General features: G+C 41.1%; 1 protein-coding gene across 4 annotated transcripts in view; it reads left to right on the top strand.

The window, feature by feature from the left end:
- atp2b1a (ATPase plasma membrane Ca2+ transporting 1a) overlaps positions 1 to 18,878 on the top strand; it is a 106,670-nt gene that overhangs the window by 30,209 nt on the left and 57,583 nt on the right. For all 4 annotated transcript variants that reach the window (XM_080191319.1, XM_080191321.1, XM_080191320.1 and 1 more), the window contains exons 3-4: positions 14,693 to 14,890; positions 15,829 to 16,086. In XM_080191319.1, coding sequence (XP_080047445.1) covers positions 14,693 to 14,890; positions 15,829 to 16,086 — 456 coding nt within the window. The remainder of the gene's footprint in view (positions 1 to 14,692; positions 14,891 to 15,828; positions 16,087 to 18,878) is intronic.

Here is an 18,878-nt window from a genome sequence, read left to right as displayed (position 1 = left end):
CTAGATTTTTGTGCTCAAATGTTGGGGTGTGATTTTGAACCCACAGCGTTCAGGTACTACCAACTGAGTCACAACTGATGTCTCAACTGTAATTATTCACATGGTTCCTACATTGAGTCTGATTTTAAACCTTGCATTGCTTCTGTACCTAATCGAATGTGTTGACAAAGCATCAGGTGCTATTGCAGAAGTCACTAATGACATTGAACCAAATTGTTAGAGCTTACAAGACTTAGGTTTGAGCAAATTCAGGAAGCTAGTCAAATATTAAAATAAGCTAACAGTTAAGAATTGTTTATCTATGGCGGCGTCAACTTTTATATCTCTGCATATCTCGTTAGTGTGGATACTGGTGTTCAAATTAGCACCTTTTTAATGCCTCCTGAACACTTTTGATACTTTTTGTAGCAAGTGTAGAAACTTGCAGGCCATTATGACCCAGCAATTTCAGCTTGCTTAATAGACTAGTCCTCGCTCTCTGCAATCACAGGCACTTCATAGTGAGACAGGAGAGTAGTTATATGTCCTTAATGCTCAAAATGGTATCGTCTTTCCCAAGGTTTCTGTTTGCCCTTCGGGAAAGCTGAATAAAATTTTGAGTTGTGTGCATGCTGAAGAATATGCTGATCAGGTGAGCTTTCCAGGTTCTGATGTTCATCTTTTATAGGCTACCATTCAAAAGACCAGCAGGTTGTCTGGTGCAAATCAGGAATTTCCCATCTTCCAAGTGAGTGTAGCCATGACTTAATACCCACTTAGTTGTGATCCTAAAATTATCACAGTTCTCCATGGATGGTTTTATAAGTTTGAGTTCATAAGTTCAACTGCTTAATGGATTTGGTTTCCAGTTCATTAGCTGATCTTGGTTGAGTTGATGGCTTGAGTTTGATCTGGATTCCTTCCCTTGATGGCCACCAGCAACTCCTCCTTGCCATGGCAGTAATGAAAGCGGGATTGTGATTGACCAAGAGCTAATTTGTCAAAGCTTCACCAAAATTGGTCATAAAGACATGAATTTGAATGGGAAGTGACCTGTTGTCCAGAACCTCTACCCACCAAAGCTGGAAGGGGTGAGATTTGTAGACCACCTTCAGTCAGGAGCAAAGAAGCTTTATTTTCTCTAGGCTTTATACTGTTAAAGTCAGAATATTGTTCCAACATTGAATTCTGACAATTGGCATTGGTTTTCAGATTTGGGTTGCAAACAATCTTTTAACCAATATCTGCATGGTTTTTCTATAGGCGACTCCTGTCTCATGAAAAATCTCAGGTCTCCCTTCCATGTTGTTCTACACCAAGGCACACTTTCTGCTCTTTTTAGGTGACTGAGTTTTAGAAGTCAGGATACATGGTGACAGTATTTTTAAGGGGTCTCAGGTGCAGCATGGCCTCTGGTTTTGCATCTTACAACTTGAGCTTAACATTTTTGAGTTTACGTTTCCCTGCATGGCACAGACAACCCTGGTGGAGATCCTAGCCCAAGGGGCATTTAGTGTTTATACATTTGGCTTGAACTAACAATTTGTGAATATTGACGTCCATACTTTTTTTGTTGCTGGATAGACCAGCATTTATTGCCCTCAAAGGTGGTAGTCCGTTGCCACCTTGAACCTCTGCAGTCCATGTGGTGCAAGCCCATCTCTAGGGAGAGTTCCAGGATTTTGACCTAGCGACAGTGAGGGAACAACTGTAAAGTTCCAAGTTAAGGTGGTTGAGGGGCGTGAAGGTGTTTCCATGTCTATTGCTCTTCCTTCTCAATAGTAGCGGTTATGACTTTTGCTGAGTCCCTGCACTAAAACTAGTAAATGGTACACTGCCATTGTATGTCAGTAGTTGTGGAAGTGAATGTTTGTTTGCAGGTGGGCATTAATCAAGTGGGCTACTTTGGCTTGAATGATTTTCTTGCTTTTGAAGCTGTATTTATCCAGGCAAGTGTCAAAACTTGTGGGGTGGCACAGTGGTTAGCACTGCTGCCTCGCAATGCCAGGGATCTAAATTGGATTGAGTCCAGCTTTCCAGGGCACCATTTGAGTCAACTGGCTGTTTCTCCCTTTCCCTACCATAGCCTCTATTTAGGAAGAGTGTACTACAACTCTTGTTTCTATTTCAGTCTACTGATGCCAAGTTCAGCATACATTGGTATCTCCCTCTTTTATTGAAAGCAAATAGTATTTGACAAATTTATTCATTTTTTGAGGTTGGCTAAGGGGGAAACCAGTTGGTTATACCTGGATTTCCAAAAAGTATTTGATTAAATGTCACCACATGGCTCATGGAATTGGGGGTAATCTATTAGCATGGGTAGAAGATTGGTTAATCGACAGCAAGCAAAGAATAGGTATAAATAAGTACTTCCCTTAGGCTGTGACTAGTGCCACAAGGATCATTACTGGTGCCTCAGCTATTTACGAGCTGTTAGTGCCTTCAATGAAGGCAATGCAGTCCACAAATGGGCAGGAGTGTAAGCTGCAGAGATAGACATGTTGCCCAATTCCCCTAACAAGGGAGGGGGGGGGGGAGAGTAGGTTATTCACTTTGCATAAGGAAAATAGGAAAACAGAATTTTAAGGGTGTAAAGCATGTAAATATTGATATTTTGAAGACTGGGTGTGCTCTGGGTTGTCCAACTGCCCCAGAATTTACACGATTGCCATGTTTTCAAGAGGGTGTCCTGGATACTAGAATGTGTATCCAGGGCAATTTGTCCTGTACTTGTAAGGTTTGAACTTGCCTCATTTGCACTATGCTATGCTCTCCATCCTACACTCTGGGGACATGAACAACTCTAGCAGCACCTCACCAGCATTGATCATCATGGTGTGCTTGTACTAGGAACATACAATTAGCAAGCAACTAATTAATTGTCATGTTGGCCTTTTTGCAAGAGGAGTGGAGTGTAAGAATACAGAAATCAGGCTGCAGTACATAAGGCTTTAGTGATGCCATGTTTGTGAAGTTTGAGTCAATGCAGAAAAGGCCCTTCAGCCTGTCAAGTCTGCACTGACAATTACCACATAAGTAGCTCTTACCCCAATTTCCAGCATTCAAGGAATGGAAAATTTGTACTCATTAACCTTTTTAAGGTTTAGATTTCCAACCTCCACTTATCTTCCCAGGCAGTGCATTCCAGACTGAGTGAGAATATTTTTCTCTGAAATGCCCTCTGAATCATCTCACCCTAAAATTCTCATGATTGACCCCTCAACCAAAGGGAACAGCTGCTTCCTATTTACTCTGTCCATACTCCTCATAATCTCATACACCTCAATCATGTCGTCACCTCCCCCCACCCCCTTTTCTCTGCTTAAAGAAAGCAATGCAAGCCTATCCAGTCTCTGCTTTGCAGCTCAAATGCCCCATCCCAGGTAACATCTGAGTGAATAATCTCTCTCCTAGGCCTCTGGTGCAATCATATCATTCCTATAGTGAAGAGACCAGAACAGCACATAATAAATGTGAAGTTGCCATAGTTAGCCAATAGTTATTTGGGACTGGTGATTTAACATGAATTGCCACATGCCAGGCAAGGAGCAATGTTGAGCAGGCAGGGCCTTAATGAATTAGGGTGGCATGGTGGTTATTACAGCTGCTTCCCAGTGCCAGTGACCTGGGTTCAAGTCCACCCTTGTGACTTCCTGTATGGAGTTTGCATGAGCTTCCTCCCAGGTGCTCCAGTTTCTTCCCACAGTCCAAAGATGTGTGGGTTAGATTGGCCATGCTAAATTACTCAGTGTCAAAAGATCAGTAGAGTAAGTGGGGTTATGGGGATAGGGTCTGGGTGGGATTGTTCTGCACTGTAGGGAATTCTATGAATAACCTCATCTGGTACAGGAATTGAATCTCTGCTGTTGGTATAACACTGCATCACTAGCCAGCCATCCAACCAACTGAGCAAAACCATGTGCCACTGCTCTGCCCATCCGACCAACTCATCTAATCTTCTGTATTTTGTAGGTTACTAGATTTATATTTGTCGGTTTACTAGATTTCTGCTGGTGAGAAGTTTCTCTTGCAATGAGAGGCTGAGTAAGTTGAGTTAGTAGGATTGGATGTTATCATGAAACACAAGATTCTGAAAGCAGTTGACATGTGGACACAGGTTGTTTCCCATAGCTGCGGAATCTAAAACCATTTGGATAATGGGTTGATCACTTAGAATTGGAATGAGGGAAATTTCTTCACTTGGATTAAGAGTCTTGAAATTTACATAACCTGGAAGGTACAATACCATTGTTTGAGGATAGACAGATTTTTGATAATTGCCATTTAGGCAAAGTTGATGGCTTTTATAAAGCTGTGATCCTTGAAAGTTAATGGCTTTTGGGGGAGGGAGGGTGGAATTCACAAGTACAGTTCAGCAGTACACAAGTCTTTAATGCTGCTGTGTCCTGATTAAAGCCATTAAATCAATAAAAGCAGTGGGTACACAACTGCTTTCCAGTTCCTTGCATGAAACAAACAAGTACTGTATATTAGCAAATTTGTAAGAGGAGGAAAGAGTACAGTCCACTTGTGCAATTCCTCACCCAGAATGATTTGAAGTTTGTTGCTTGAATTAGTCCTGCTTTTGAGCAGAATCTCAACAAAGGGAGTTGGCAAGAAAGTGGAGTTATGGCTCAAGATTAACTGTGATTATATTGAATCTCTCAACACTCGGTTAAAGCCCAATAGGTTTATTTGGAATCACGAGCTTTTGGAGTGCTGTTCCTTCAGGTGTTGAAGGAGCTGAACTCCAAGTTTGTGATTCCATATAAACCTGTTGAACTTTAACATGGTGTTGAGACTTTGTGTTCCCAACTTGTCCAACACCTTCATCTCCAAATCATTATATTGAATAGCAGAGAAGGCTTGACGTGGCTTGAACTATTGGTCTACTCACATTCCTATTTCTTGTACTCTTTTGAAAGCACAGTACCATTTGAGATTAATTGAGAGTTTTAGCCAAGAATGATCTTTACATACAAGTAATGGGATTGTCATTTTGGAGTCTGAAGGATGCAGTATCTGCTCACCTGAGTGCTAGCTTGTCAGACTGAGTCATCCATGTGTCAACTGTTGCTCAGCTCATAGCACTTCCTGTCTCTGAAACAACATTGTTGTGCTCAGTCCCACTCCAGGGCATGAGCATTTATTTTTGTGCTGGCACTCAGTATGTACTCAGGTACTGATGTCAGGAGTGATCTCTTTCAGCTGCAATATCAAACAAAGGCTATGTCTGATCCCTCATGTAGTTGTAAAAGATTCTATGGCACTAATTTGAGAGCAGTGTTGTTTGCCTTGTCTTGGCTAATATTTATCCCTCAGCCAACATCACAAATTATTGGGTCATTATTGTTTGAGATTACTGTCTATAAATTGGCTGTTGCACTTTCTACGTAAGTGTTTGCATTTAAACGCTTTGGATGTCTGACATGTTATAGCCAGAGGTCATGAAAGGCTCTGTACAAAACAAGACTTGCACATAAGCATAGGAATAGCTCATGGGCAACAAACTAATTCATTCTGGGTGAGGAATTGAACACTTTTCTGCAAATTTGGTAATATACTTGTTTGGTGCAATGAACTGGAAAACAGCTGCTGTGTACCCATTGTTTTTTTAGTTAATAACTAATGGTGCAGCAGTGTAAGATTTGTGGTGTTAACACTTTATACAAAGCTGTAAAACTGCATCTTTTTGTGGAACTCTCCTTCCCCTAAAGCCATGAGCTCTTTGTGATGTGGCTTTCTGAATGTTGTTGCTTTCCCAAATGGTCATTAGAGCTTGTGTTGACAGTTTATGTGGGGGCACATCATAGCTGACCTAGCTTCTCTGCCCAACATGTATGTGCACATTCTGGCTAGGTAGTCACAAAGCAGGAACTAGAGCAGATTTATTTCCCTCTTGGGTGCAGACTGTCTTTGATCAACCAAGTCAGGTCTTTTTCTTATAACAACTCCATTATCCTTTGGATAAAGTTGCTCAAAATTATGGAGCATTAACATATTTGAAGAAAGCATAAATCTTCGGACCCATCTTGCTCACTTGCCAAGTAAAACAGTGTTTAGCTACAATGTTTTGAAGATATATAAAAATGTGTTCAATGCTTTAAAGCGGCTTGTAAATTTATAGTAGTTCCAAATTTCGGCTGAAATTTCTGTATACAACCTGCCATACTGCAAGCTCATCCTGAATGTTTTTAATATTGATTTTCATGAGTTCCTTGCATAGACTGGTTGGATCTGATAGCATGTAGATTGCCATCAGAATTTAAATGCACTTCCCTTCAATCATTTGGGACTTCTGTAAATGTGCCACTTTTCAAAACGGGCGACTAGATGCATCATAACATTGGTGCATCTGGGCAGTTTGGAAACCTATTTGCAGAACTGCCTTGGTGCATCATTGAATTGCTGCTCCAGGTATGGCAGTATAATGATTCAATATTAGTGTAGATTTTTTGAGACATAGCTCACAATTTATGGCAAAATTGAATATAGTGATTCTCACCTTGTCAACTATTAGGTCACGCACTCATCTCATCTTGAGCCAAAGTTCCTGATTCAAGTCCACCCCAGGGCTTGTGTACAAAAATCAAGGCTAACACTCGAGTACAGTATTGAGGAAATGTTGCACTGTGGGGTGGGGGGGGTGTGCACCATATTTTGGATGAGATATTAAACTGAAGTTCTTGGATGTATGTAAAAGATTCCATAGCTCAACTAAAAGAGCACAGCAGTTCTAGGCTACATTTGTCCCAATGTCCATCAATCACCATGCAAATTGTTTACCTGCTCATTAATACATTGTGAAAATTGGCTGTTATGGTTTCAGCATAAGAACATAAGAACATAAGAAATAGGAGCAGGAGTAGGCCATCCAGCCCTTCGAGCCTGCCCCGCCATTCAATAAGATCATGGCTGATCTGTCGTTGCTCATTTCACTTTCCCGCCCTCTCCCCATAACCCTTAATCCCTTCTCCTATCAAAAACCCATCAACCCGCGTCTTAAAAATATTTAGCGAGGCAGCCTCCACCACTTCAACGGGCAAATGGAATTTAATGTTGGCAAGTGTGACAACTTGACTAGAGTACATTGGCTGTATAGTGTTTTGAAACCTCTGGTCTCTTTGTGGACGTCGCTGGCTAGACCAGCATTTATTACCCTTGAGAAGGTGGTAATGAGCTGCTTCCTTGAATCACTGCAATCCCTATGGTATAGGTACACCCCCCAGTGTTGGTGAGTTCCAGGATTTCCACCCAGGAACAACAATATAGGAGTGGCTTTGAGGGGAACTGGTTTTTCCATGCATCTGCTACCTTTCTACATGCCAGAAGTCATGGGTTTGTAAGGTGCCTTCATGAATTTTCACAGTGCATCTTCAGATGGCACACTCATTGTGGTGATGGTGGGAGTGAATGTTGAAGATATCCATGGGGTGCTAATCAAGTGAGCTACTCTGTCTGAGAATGGTGTTGTGCTTCAAATATTTTTGGAGCTGCACTCTCCTGACTACCTTGTAAATGATGGATAGGCTTTGGGGAATCAGGAAGTGAATTACTCGTAGCAGAACTTCCAGCCCCGGACTGTTCTTGCAGCTGCAGGATTTGTATGACTAGTTCAGCCTCTGGCCAATGATTTCCAGCACATTGAGCTTTATATAAATGCAAAGCTTTCCTCTATTTACTGTCGGTAAATGAAATGTTAGACATCTTAAATGTTCTCCATGCTCCTTTTGTATGTATGTGCTCTCACAGTTGCACGTGACTAGAAACACAGTAGATAAGCGTCATTCACTTAGATTATTAATTATAAATGTATCTTAAACTGTCTTGTAGAAATGCAAACATTTTATTCCCCAGTTAGTGCTACTGGTATATTGCAGAATGAGTCATTCATGCTTGTATATAAATTCTTCAACATCTGTTGTCACTGACAACATTGCCTTTTAAAGAACGTTTAAGTTCAAAAACTACAGTGGTTTATTTCTCTGTGCAGGGTGACTCAATGTTCTAGCCCAGTACAAAAAGCAAAATTTCTTTTAAAATGCTCAACTGAGACAAAACGGATAAAATCACTGGAATTTCATGGTCCATTCAAGGAGCTGTACTGACTTAATTTTCTATTTAGAGAAATAACAAACTTGCATTTGCCAATTTAAATACTGAAGCTACATTATGTCAATTTTTAGCTTTAGTCCATACCAGATCTTTCAGTTTAAATATTGCAGTTTCTACAAGTTAATTTCACACACCAATAATTCTAGTGGATGCTTTGTTACAATCTGTGATAGGCAACCTGGACTGCATGAGTGGCCTCCCATCTCTGGGCTGCAAGATTGAAATCAGGCATGTTCACTGCAATGATCCCATGATTTAAGATTGCATATATTAAATGTACACTGAATATTTCATAATGGTAAACATTCCTATTAATAGAATGTCATCAACTTCAAATAGTTAAAAACAAATATACTTTAGTTGACTGAGCTGTGCACTCCCAAGTCCAAGGCTGTGAGCAATTAGTGCACACTTCACTTCATGTGCCCTTTCTGTGCATCACTTTAGTCATTCAAGACAAACTAGCAGAAACGGGCAATCCTCTGCAATGTCAGCGATCAACAAAATGCACTTGGAAACCAGGTTGTTCACCACATTTAAACTTGCAGTTACAAGCTGAAAGGCTGGTACAAGGTTTTTAAAATTTTGCTGTAACAACCCAAAACACTTGTCTAAAGTTTTGTAGACTGCATATTATACTTTAAACTACAGGAAGTGATCCTCTTTTATATGCTTAACATATATGGCACTTGAAATTGGTTGACTCTAGCAAACAGTTCACTGTTCAATGTCTTTCCCGTTTCACTAACTCTGGGTGACAGTCTGAAGTGCCTGGAGACTTTCTTAAATCCACCACCATCAGCTGTAAAGTCTGTTTTTGTGATTTTTTTTTTTTTATTTTCCTCCTGGCAACACCAGTGCGAATCTCCCAGAATCTTTTTATAGAATGTAGATGATATCCATCTCATATGTCTATGATAGCTTGCAAAACCAAGCAGCCTTTTCTCTGATCAAAAGGACATCTGTCTGTGATATTGGGGAATCCTCAAACATGATTTTAAAAATGGCTTCCTCTGTTTTCTTCCCTTTGGCAATATGAATCCTTGCATCAGGGCAGAAATGCTGCTCAGCTAATCTTGACTCCAGGTCCCTGTCTAAAAGTGGAAGTACATGGAAAGTTTATAGCACAGTTGTTTAAAACTTGAGAGCTGTAACACCTTTCTGGGACTTGGAGCTCATTCTAAATCTAGAGACTGCTGCTATCGTCTCCCAAGTGCAAATATAAGAACATAACATAAGAACATAAGAAATAGGAGCAGGAGTAGGCCTTCGAGCCTGCCCCACCATTCAATAAGATCATGGCTGATCTGTCGTGGCTCAGTTCCACATTCCCGCCCTCTCCCCATAACCCTTAATCCCCTCGCTTATCAAAAACCCATCAACCTGCGTCTTAAAAATATTTAGCGAGGCAGCCTCCACCACTTCAACGGGCAGAGAATTCCAGAGATTCACCACCCTTTGAATGAAGAAGTTCCTCCTCAACTCTGTTCTAAACCGCCCCCCCTTTATCTTGAGGCTGTGCCCCCTAGTCCTACTGTCCTTTCTGAGCAGGAAGAGTCTCTCCACCTCTATCTTATCCATCCCATTCATCATCTTATACGTCTCAATGAGATCTCCCCTCATTCTTCTAAACTCTAACGAGTACAAGCCTAGTTTATTCAGCTCTCCTCATAGCTCAGCCCCCTCAACTCCGGTATCAGCCTAGTAAACCTTCTCTGCACTCCCTCCAAGGCCAAAATATCCTTGCGCAAGTGCGGCGACCAAAACTGCACACAGCACTCCGGCTGCGGCCTCACCAATGCCCTATACAGCTGCAGCAAGACCTACTTTTATATTCAATCCCCCTTGCTATGAAGGCCAGCATCCCATTTGCCTTCCTGACCACCTGCTGCACCTGCAGGCTGGGTTTTTGTGACTCATGCACAAGGACCCCGAGGTCCCTCTGCACCGTCGCCTGCTGCAGTTTTTCGCCACATAAGTAATAGTCCTTCCTACCATTATTCCTACCAAAGTGGATCACCTTGCACTTACCAACATTAAATTCCATTTGTCAGTTCCTGGCTCTTTCGCCCAGCCTATCTAGATCCCTCTGCAGACTCCCCACACCCTCCACGCAATTTGCCGTTCCACCAATCTTGGTGTCATCAGCAAATTTCGACACCATACACTCGGTTCCCTCCTCCAGATCATCTATATAAATGGTAAATAGCTGAGGCCCCAGCACTGACCCCTGGGGCACTCCACTAGTCACCAACCGCTAATCCGAATAGCACCCATTAACCCCCACTCTCTGCCTCCTATTTGACAACCAATCCTCTATCCACGCTAACACCCTACCCCCAACTCCATGCCCCCTTACCTTCTGCAATAACCTCTTGAGGTACCTTGTCAAACGCCTTCTGAAAATCAAGAAAGACCACATCCACCGGCTCTCCTCTATCCACCGCCCTAGACACATCCTCATAGAGCTCCAATAAATTTGTCAGACACGACTTCCCCTTAATGAAACCGTGCTGCGTCTGCTCTATCAAGCAATTCCCCTCAAGATGCCTCGCTATTTCCTCCTTGATGACGGATTCTAACATTTTACCTACAACAGACGTTAAACTAACCAGCCTGTAATTCCCTGCCTTTTGCCTGCCACCCTTAAACAACGGCGTAACATTAGCTGTTTTCCAATCTTCCGACACTTCCCCAGAATTCAGCGACGTTTGGAAAATAACCACCAAGGCATCTGCTATCACCTCCTGCCATTTCTTTCAGAACCCTCGGGTGCATTCCATCCGGTCCTGGGGACTTGTCCACAATCAGTCCCTCCAGTCTGTCGAGCACCGCCTCTCTAGTAACAATGATGTCATTCAGGCCCTCCAGTCCTACCACCTTTCCATCGCTAACACCCGGCAAATTATTCACGTCCTCCTCCGTGAAGACCGAAACAAAAAAGTTATTCAAGACCTCAGCCATTTCCCCATCCCCTACCACTAAGTCCCCCTTCTCATCCTCTAAGGGTCCAACGTTCACCCTAGCCAGCCTCTTCCTTTTTATAAAAACGCTCGCTATCCTTTTTTATATTAAGCGTTAGCCCAGCTTCATAGGTTCTCCTACCCTTCTTTATCAACTTCTTTGTCAATCTTTGTTGACATTTAAACCTCTCCCAATCCTCTTCTCGCCCACTACTCTTAGCTACTCTAAACACTTCCGCTTTTAATTTAACACTTTCCTTCACTTTCGTTATCCACAGCTTATTACCTCTCCTCCTACGGTCCTCTTTAACCATTGGAATAAATTTCTGCTGAGCGCCAAGAAAGATCTCCTTAAAGATCCTTCACTGCTCCTCAGCAGACCTACCTTCCAATGTGCTCCCCCAGTCAACATTCGCCAATTCTTCTCTCTTCCTACTGTACTCCCCTCTGTTCAAACAAAGGACGCATGTCCGGGAACCCACTTCCTCCTCCTCCATCTGCACCAGAAACTCCACCATACAATGATCACTCTCCCCAAGAGGATCCTTCACCACAAGGTCCCTAATTCTACCCTCCTCATTACATAACACCAGATCCAAGATAGCTCGCTCTTTCATCGGCTCCAACACACACTGTTCAAGGAAACTATCCCGGCAGCATTCCAAGAACTCCTCCTCGAGCCCACCGTGTTTTAGTAAAACAACCTGAGTCTTCCTTTGATCTGTAACAACAAAACTACCTAGATTACTGTTGAGTAAACCTCTAAACAGGTCATGATCCTGTTCATTTACCCTATGTTTAAAGCTACAGTTGCAAAATATAATGTAAATCTGATCTATTTGCCAGTGTTACTACAGTTATAAGCCCTCAACTTCCAGCACCTTTCAGACTCAGTATAAATCCTCCCCCTCAGGATATTTCATCATTTTCACAGTAACTTCACTGCAGTGGTAATGTAAGTCTACTTGTGACATACAAACAAAATCCATTTAGATTTAATATTTTAGCATTCACAAATCATTCACTTTTCCATGTTCATACTGTGGAGAGAATGCCAAAGTATTTAACTCTACCCACTTGTACAGTGAAATAGGATTTGCAGCTCTTAAAGGTAGATCAGTTTTCTGGAACTAAAGAACATTGTGAATTCTTCACTCACATCAAGGTTAGCTCTGTTTTTAGGTTAGAAGTAGAACTGTTTTGGCATTTCACCCATTGGGGGAGGAGGAGGGGTAGAAGTCTGTCCAGACACTTGTTTTCTAGGAGTAAATTAATTGTCTTATGCCAGAGCCCATTTGTGCAGTAAAATGTTTTTGGAACAAAGTACAAAATGTGCCAGTATTGTCACTAGGATTTCAATGAAACATAATGGGTACATAACACTTTGTTGTATTTTACTTTGTTTACTGGAGCTAGTTCAATTTAGATCATGTTCTGAGTTTGGATAGTGTCTGTAGATAGCTACATTTCAAATATATCAATGATGGAGATGATTTGACTTAAATTGAGTATTCAATTGATGGTAATTTAACTTACCCCAGTGAGATCTAATGGCAGGCATTTTACTTAAATTAAAATGTAATTTCTCTTTCCCACCCCTTGGTACCCGCACCCTATCCCTTTCGAGGTCTGGAGCAAAGCAGCATGAACTGAAGGTTGTAGGGACCTGTAGTGTGGACAGTAGGACTCAACACATCGACATGGACGTTCCACTGCTATCTCAAAACCATTTGCCCTCCACAATAAAGCCCGCACCAGAACCCACTTCATTCTTGGCCTTGTGTAGCTGAAGCTTCTGAAATTGTTGCAATGGACTTCTGTTGGGATACTTTAAAGCAATCTGTAATTCTTAAATGCACTTTTTTTATTTGCTCGTTAGGTGTGGGTATCGTTGTCTGGCCCAGCACTTACTGCCAGTCACTAATTGCCCTTGAACTGGTCGGCTTGCTAGGTTATTTTTAGAGTAAGCTGTACTGCTGTAGATCTGAAGTTATGTTGGTCAGACCAGGAGAGGATGACAGATTTCCTTCCTTTAAAGGATATTGGTGAACCGACTGGCTCTTACTGCAGTTGACAATGGTTTCATGATCATCAATAGACTTTTAATTGCAAATTTTTATTGAATTCGGATTTCAACATTGCCGTGGTAAGATTTGTTCCCAGAACATTACCCTCGGTTTCTGGATTACTAGTCCAGTGATATCACCATGCCATTGCCTCCTGTACTTAAGTACAAATAACTGTCTAATTTGTATGTTTAAAGATGTAAATTTTAATTTGATATTTCTTTTAATGTTACTTTCTAAGGCTTAACTGGCTTGTGGTCACCATTGGAACTGCATGTGACCCTCATTTACAGATTGATACTGTGGTACACAACCCTCTTGTCGTACCTTAAGATTCTGATTTTTTTAAAAAGTGCTGAGCTGGGAGAAGCCCTTTGATTATTGCCACTTGTTCTTCTACATCCATGATAGCAAGTTATTTCTCAACCAGTTTGGTGTTTTCTCTCCATTTTTTAAGGGACCTGTTGACTTTTCTTGCACCAAAACGAGTAGTACTTTCATAGCCACTAGATGCTTGCGATTTGCAGCCAAAGAAGCAGTTCTTTGTCATTATTACTATTTGTACCCTGCCGTTGGAGGGGCTGGCAGAGAAGGGAGAATGGTTAAACTACCAGGTCTAAGCCATAGTCGTAGAAGTTTTACAGCATGGAAATGGGCCCTTTGGCTCAATTTGTCCATCCTGCCCTTTTTTAAAATCCCTGAGCTAATCATAATTGCCTGCATTTTGCCCATATCCCTCTATACCCATCATACCCATGTAACTATCAAAATGCTTTTTAAAAGACAAAATTGTACCTGTCTCTGGCAGCTTGTTCCAGACACTCACTATCCTCTAAAAATTGCCCCTCTGGACCCTTTTGTATCTCTTCCCTCTCATCTTAAACCTATGCCCTTTTAGTTTAAGACTCCCCTACCTTTTGGGAAAAGGGAATGACTATCTGTGATCTATGCTCATTATTTTATAGATAATATGCATTGATGCAGGTTCTAATAGCAATAAGGGCTGTGATTATAGTCAAATCTTTATTTTGGGTGCTGTGATGCCAGGCAAACCTTTAGATTCTCTCGAGGCTTTGATAATTCCTTTAAAGAACTGAGGGGGAAAAGGCCAGAAACAGATCTGGAAAATGGGTTACTGTTTTGACTTTAAATGTTTGAATGCAGTGTTTACCAATTTATTATAATTGTTTAATGGAATTTTTTACTCCTATCTGATTTTAATGAAAATCCATTGGGATTAGGAGCTTTGTCTCCTTCAGTTCATGTATTTGTTTGCTACTTTTATTCTACACCATGTTGTAACTTCTGAAAAAACTATTTCCAAAGTTGTACTTTTATACAAAACCTTGTCTAATGCCAAGAAGTATGCAGGTTACACACACAGATCAGAATGTGACCATGTGCAAAAAAAAGCATCAGGAAAACAGTTTTTCAATTATAAAGAATTGGCTATTTTCATGATTACTGTTAATAGGGAGTGGGTTTAAAAACATTAAATTTAGTGTGTTTGCTGCAGTAGGATGTATGAAAAGGAAACACTTTCATTCTGTTGCTCTTCCCCCGTAGGTTTATCTGGAAATCCTGCTGACCTCGACAGAAGGCAAAATGTTTTCGGAGAAAATTTTATACCACCCAAAAAAGCAAAATCTTTTCTTCAGTTAGTATGGGAAGCACTTCAAGATGTAACCTTAATTATTTTAGAAATTGCAGCCATAATATCGCTAGGCCTTGCTTTCTATCAACCTCCAGGAGGGAATGGTGAAGGCAAGTATTTCTATTTAAATGTTTGCTAGCCCAAGTTAGACGTTGGCATGCCTGCACAAATTTCTCTAGATTTTGCAGTGTATAGAAGAAAATATAGTACAAGTGTTAAAACTAGAGATTGAAAGAATACAGATATGAAGTAATTGACAGTGACTCTGAGCCCTGGTACTGTAAATTTGTCAGCTGATGAGATGCATGCTGTCAGACCTGCTATGGGGAGAGAATAGAGCCAACGTTTGAAGTCTGGATGACCCTTTTGTCAGACCCCTGATGAGGGGTTATCCAGAATCAAAACATTGACTCTTCTCTCTCTGCAGATGTTGTCAGACCTGCTGAGACTTTCCAGCATTTTCTGTTTTTGTTCTCTACTTCATGGGTGGTTTTATTTGGGCATTCATACTTTGCAGTACTATAAATTTAGCACATTGGCTGAAAATTCTCCATCCATTCATTTGACTTATTTAATCCTGTCTGATTTCTTTCTGGGAACTTTTCCTACTTTTAATTAGAATGTTATTTCTTGTACTTTTTATCACTTGAGCTAATATACAGTTTGAATTAAGCCAATAAGTATCCAACATATACCATATGCCAGGCTGCCTGTAATCAAAATCACCATCCAGGAAGGATTTTGAATGGTTTTTAATTAGTTTCTCAATTAATTAGGCCAGTCAGATACAACATTGACCTTGCATACATCATCCACTTATATAGGTCAACAGAAAAGCGGTTGTTATTTTCTGCTGACCCTGACTTGTGCATACATGTGCTGCTGTTTAAAATGTCAGTCTGAAATTTGGGTGCCAGTGCAGTTGCACTAGTTGGATCTGTTTTGTTTTCATACTTGTGATACTATGCCACAATGAATATCCTTCACATATGCACTCATGTAAGCAATGCCATCCCTAATGTCTTATCTGTGTTTTTTGCTTCTGCAGCATGTGGTACGGTAGCAGTTGGCGGTGAAGAGGAAGGTGACTCGGAAGCTGGTTGGATTGAAGGAGTTGCTATTCTTGTTTCTGTTATCTGTGTTGTACTAGTTACAGCTTTCAATGATTGGAGTAAAGAAAAACAATTCCGAGGTCTACAAAGCCGAATTGAACAAGAGCAAAAATTCACAGTAATAAGAGGAGGCCAAGTGATCCAGATTCCTGTGGCAGAATTGGTGGTTGGTGACATTGCACAAGTTAAATATGGTACTTGATTTATTTTACCTAATGCACTTTATTTTTCTGTAAACTGTTTAAGATGGTATTTTTCCATTTAAATTCAATGATGACCCCTTGAAGTAAAATTTGGATTTGCATTAGGATTCTTTCACCTGCTTATTAAAATGTGGTAATTATTGTCATAGCAGTGATGAGGGTATAAGGATCAGTGCAGTTGGTGGGCTGTAGATACTATAAACAGTAATCTAGATCAGTGATCTAATGCAAGATAGATTCTTAATTGATCTAAACATACATATTGATCAAGGCATTTATTCTGTCTTGTCATTCAGGATGCAATCTGTCTCATCCTTCAACATATGTGCTTACATTAAGAATTTGACATCTGGTTGAATACTAATTGTGCAACTCAATTTCCTCCCCATCAGCCTTGAGCAAATTGACTGCTTTGGAATTCCAGTTCCTCACTGTTAAATACAGCTTGTATGTAACCCTCCTATAGTGAGGTGTTGGGCTTGCACTTGAAATAGTATGTACATAAGATCAGCTTGCCCAGGTAGTGATAATCCAATAGTGTCCTTGGTGGAGTAGGACATTTTGATCCAAAAGATTACCTTGTAGCTATTACCATCCTCTGGTACAACCAACAAAACTGAAGATTTTGATTCCAGGGAGCATTGGTAGTGCCTGGTGTGAACACCTCGTCTTGAGGTGGTTGTTATTATTATAATGGCTGTCTGATTTTTGTCCTAATAGTTACAGTAAAAAAAATCCAGAAGACTTTTAGCTGGACTCTGACATTCCACAAAATCATTGGAGGAATCTGACTGTTGACCTCTGTCCCTAAATATATTTTTCTTGCAGAATGTTTAGTGATCCCTCTTGGTAGAGTCCTGAAGGACATATTGGCCAGAATGACCTACACCTAGGTGGTGGAGGAAACCAACAAGAAGGGAAAACCTACTTAACCTCTCCTTCACAGATCTATCTGTTGTAGATGCACCCTCCCATATTGGTGGAAGTGACTTATTCACAATCCTTGTGGTGAAGTCTTTTGCATTGAAAATATTGTCCATATTGTGTGGCACTATCAGTGCATTCAGAACACCTCTAACAGCTCAAAACTGGGCGTCCATGGTGGACCATCAGCAGAATTTTATTTGGGCTTATTACCTGGCATGTCACTCACTCTACCATTACCATCAAAGAGATGAACTCTGTTCCAATGAGGACTTGCTCTGAGCAGCACCAGGCATATCTAAAATGAGATACCAGCCTGTCAAGACTGCAATACAATCTTGCCATAAATGGCCTGAACAAAGCTCTATCCTGTCGGTAGGGAATGGTGGTGGACAATTAGAGGGAAGAACCTAGCACATCTTCTCACCAGAGTGGATGATTGATCTCTGCCTCCTGAGGTTCCCAACAGCTTGGATGATAGGTCTTTGAGCAATTCAGTTAACTCAACACTATCAAGAAATGCTTGGCAGCACAATGGCAATTGTGCTCAAGAATAGTTATTGCTCTACCAAGCTGTAGCACTGGCATCTACTAAATGTGGAGAATTGTCCAAGTTTGTGTTCTCTACGAAAAGAGACAAACCCAATCTGCCTAATACTGCTCCAAAAGGCCACTTGGTGTTATGATGGTACTATCAGGTGGCTTATGCTCAGTAAGAACCTGATCAGCACTCCAGTTTGGGTTCTACCAGGACCATCTCACTCCTGACCTCATTATTGCCTTGATACGAAAATGATAGTTTCATCTCTTTTGAAATGTCCTATTTTTCATCCACTGTTTGCATCCTGAGTTTTGAATCAACTTGCTACAGTTCAACTTTGACCCCTAAAATTTGCTCTTTTCCGGTCAGATTTTTATCAGTGGCTGACTTTTTAAAAAAAATTTAATCGTGTTCAACCTGTTTTATATGATTCTGGTATTTCCCAACTGCTTCATCTGGCCTGCCTCACTTTGCTAGGACCAGATCCAGCACAGCTCCCTCTGGTAGGACAGAAAATGCACTGTTCCAAAAAGTTCTCCTGCACATACTGTAGGAATTTCTCCTCTTCTGTGCCCCACACACTACCTTTTTACAAACCCTGCTTGTCCTGCAAGTTTCCATAATCCGCCTACAAATATCTCTTCCACTTCCTCACTATTTGGAGGTCTATTAATACGTACCAAACAAGGTCACAACTCCCTTCCTGTTTCTCACCTCCAACCACACAGGTTCTAATTCTCATCTTGTTCAAGGGTTGTGATACTATCTTTGACCAAGATTGCTACACTTTTATCCATCCTGTTTCTAAAACAAAACTTTAACCTGCATGTTAGGTATCCAGACCAATTCTGGCTAGAGCCATGTTTCTATCGATGCTACTATCTCATACCTCCCCAGAGCAATTCTGCTTTCAATCTGCTGGTTTTGTTCACTACTCCATGATTTACATTTTAACCCTGCCCTTATCTATTTCTTGCCCTTTGGGAGGCAATCATTTTTGTCCACTGTCAACACTCAGGCTTTCCCTCATATCTTTTTCCTTGTTCCCCATCTCTTTCTTTTGCATTCACTGGTGTTTTTAAAACTAGGCCCAATAGTGAACCCAATCCCCTGTCTTTACAAATTTAAATCCATTCCCTGTCAAGACCTCCAAGTTGTCCCCCACTGTGAATTGCAACCTGCAGCTGATCACCCTCCCTTTCCAGAATTTTTTCTAGTCGATCCATTATGTGCTGAACCTTTGCATCCACGAGGCAACAGACTATACGGCCGGAAACAAGACTGCCTGTTCCTCGAACAATTGAGTCACGTACAACTA

This window comes from Carcharhinus amblyrhynchos, chromosome 6 (genome assembly GCF_965287045.1).
Source record: "Carcharhinus amblyrhynchos chromosome 6, sCarAmb.v2.hapA, whole genome shotgun sequence".
In the NCBI taxonomy this organism is placed as follows: Eukaryota; Metazoa; Chordata; class Chondrichthyes; order Carcharhiniformes; family Carcharhinidae; genus Carcharhinus; species Carcharhinus amblyrhynchos.
The sequence above is the reverse complement of the archived record's forward strand: the minus strand, read 5'-3'. Positions and strand labels throughout refer to the sequence as shown.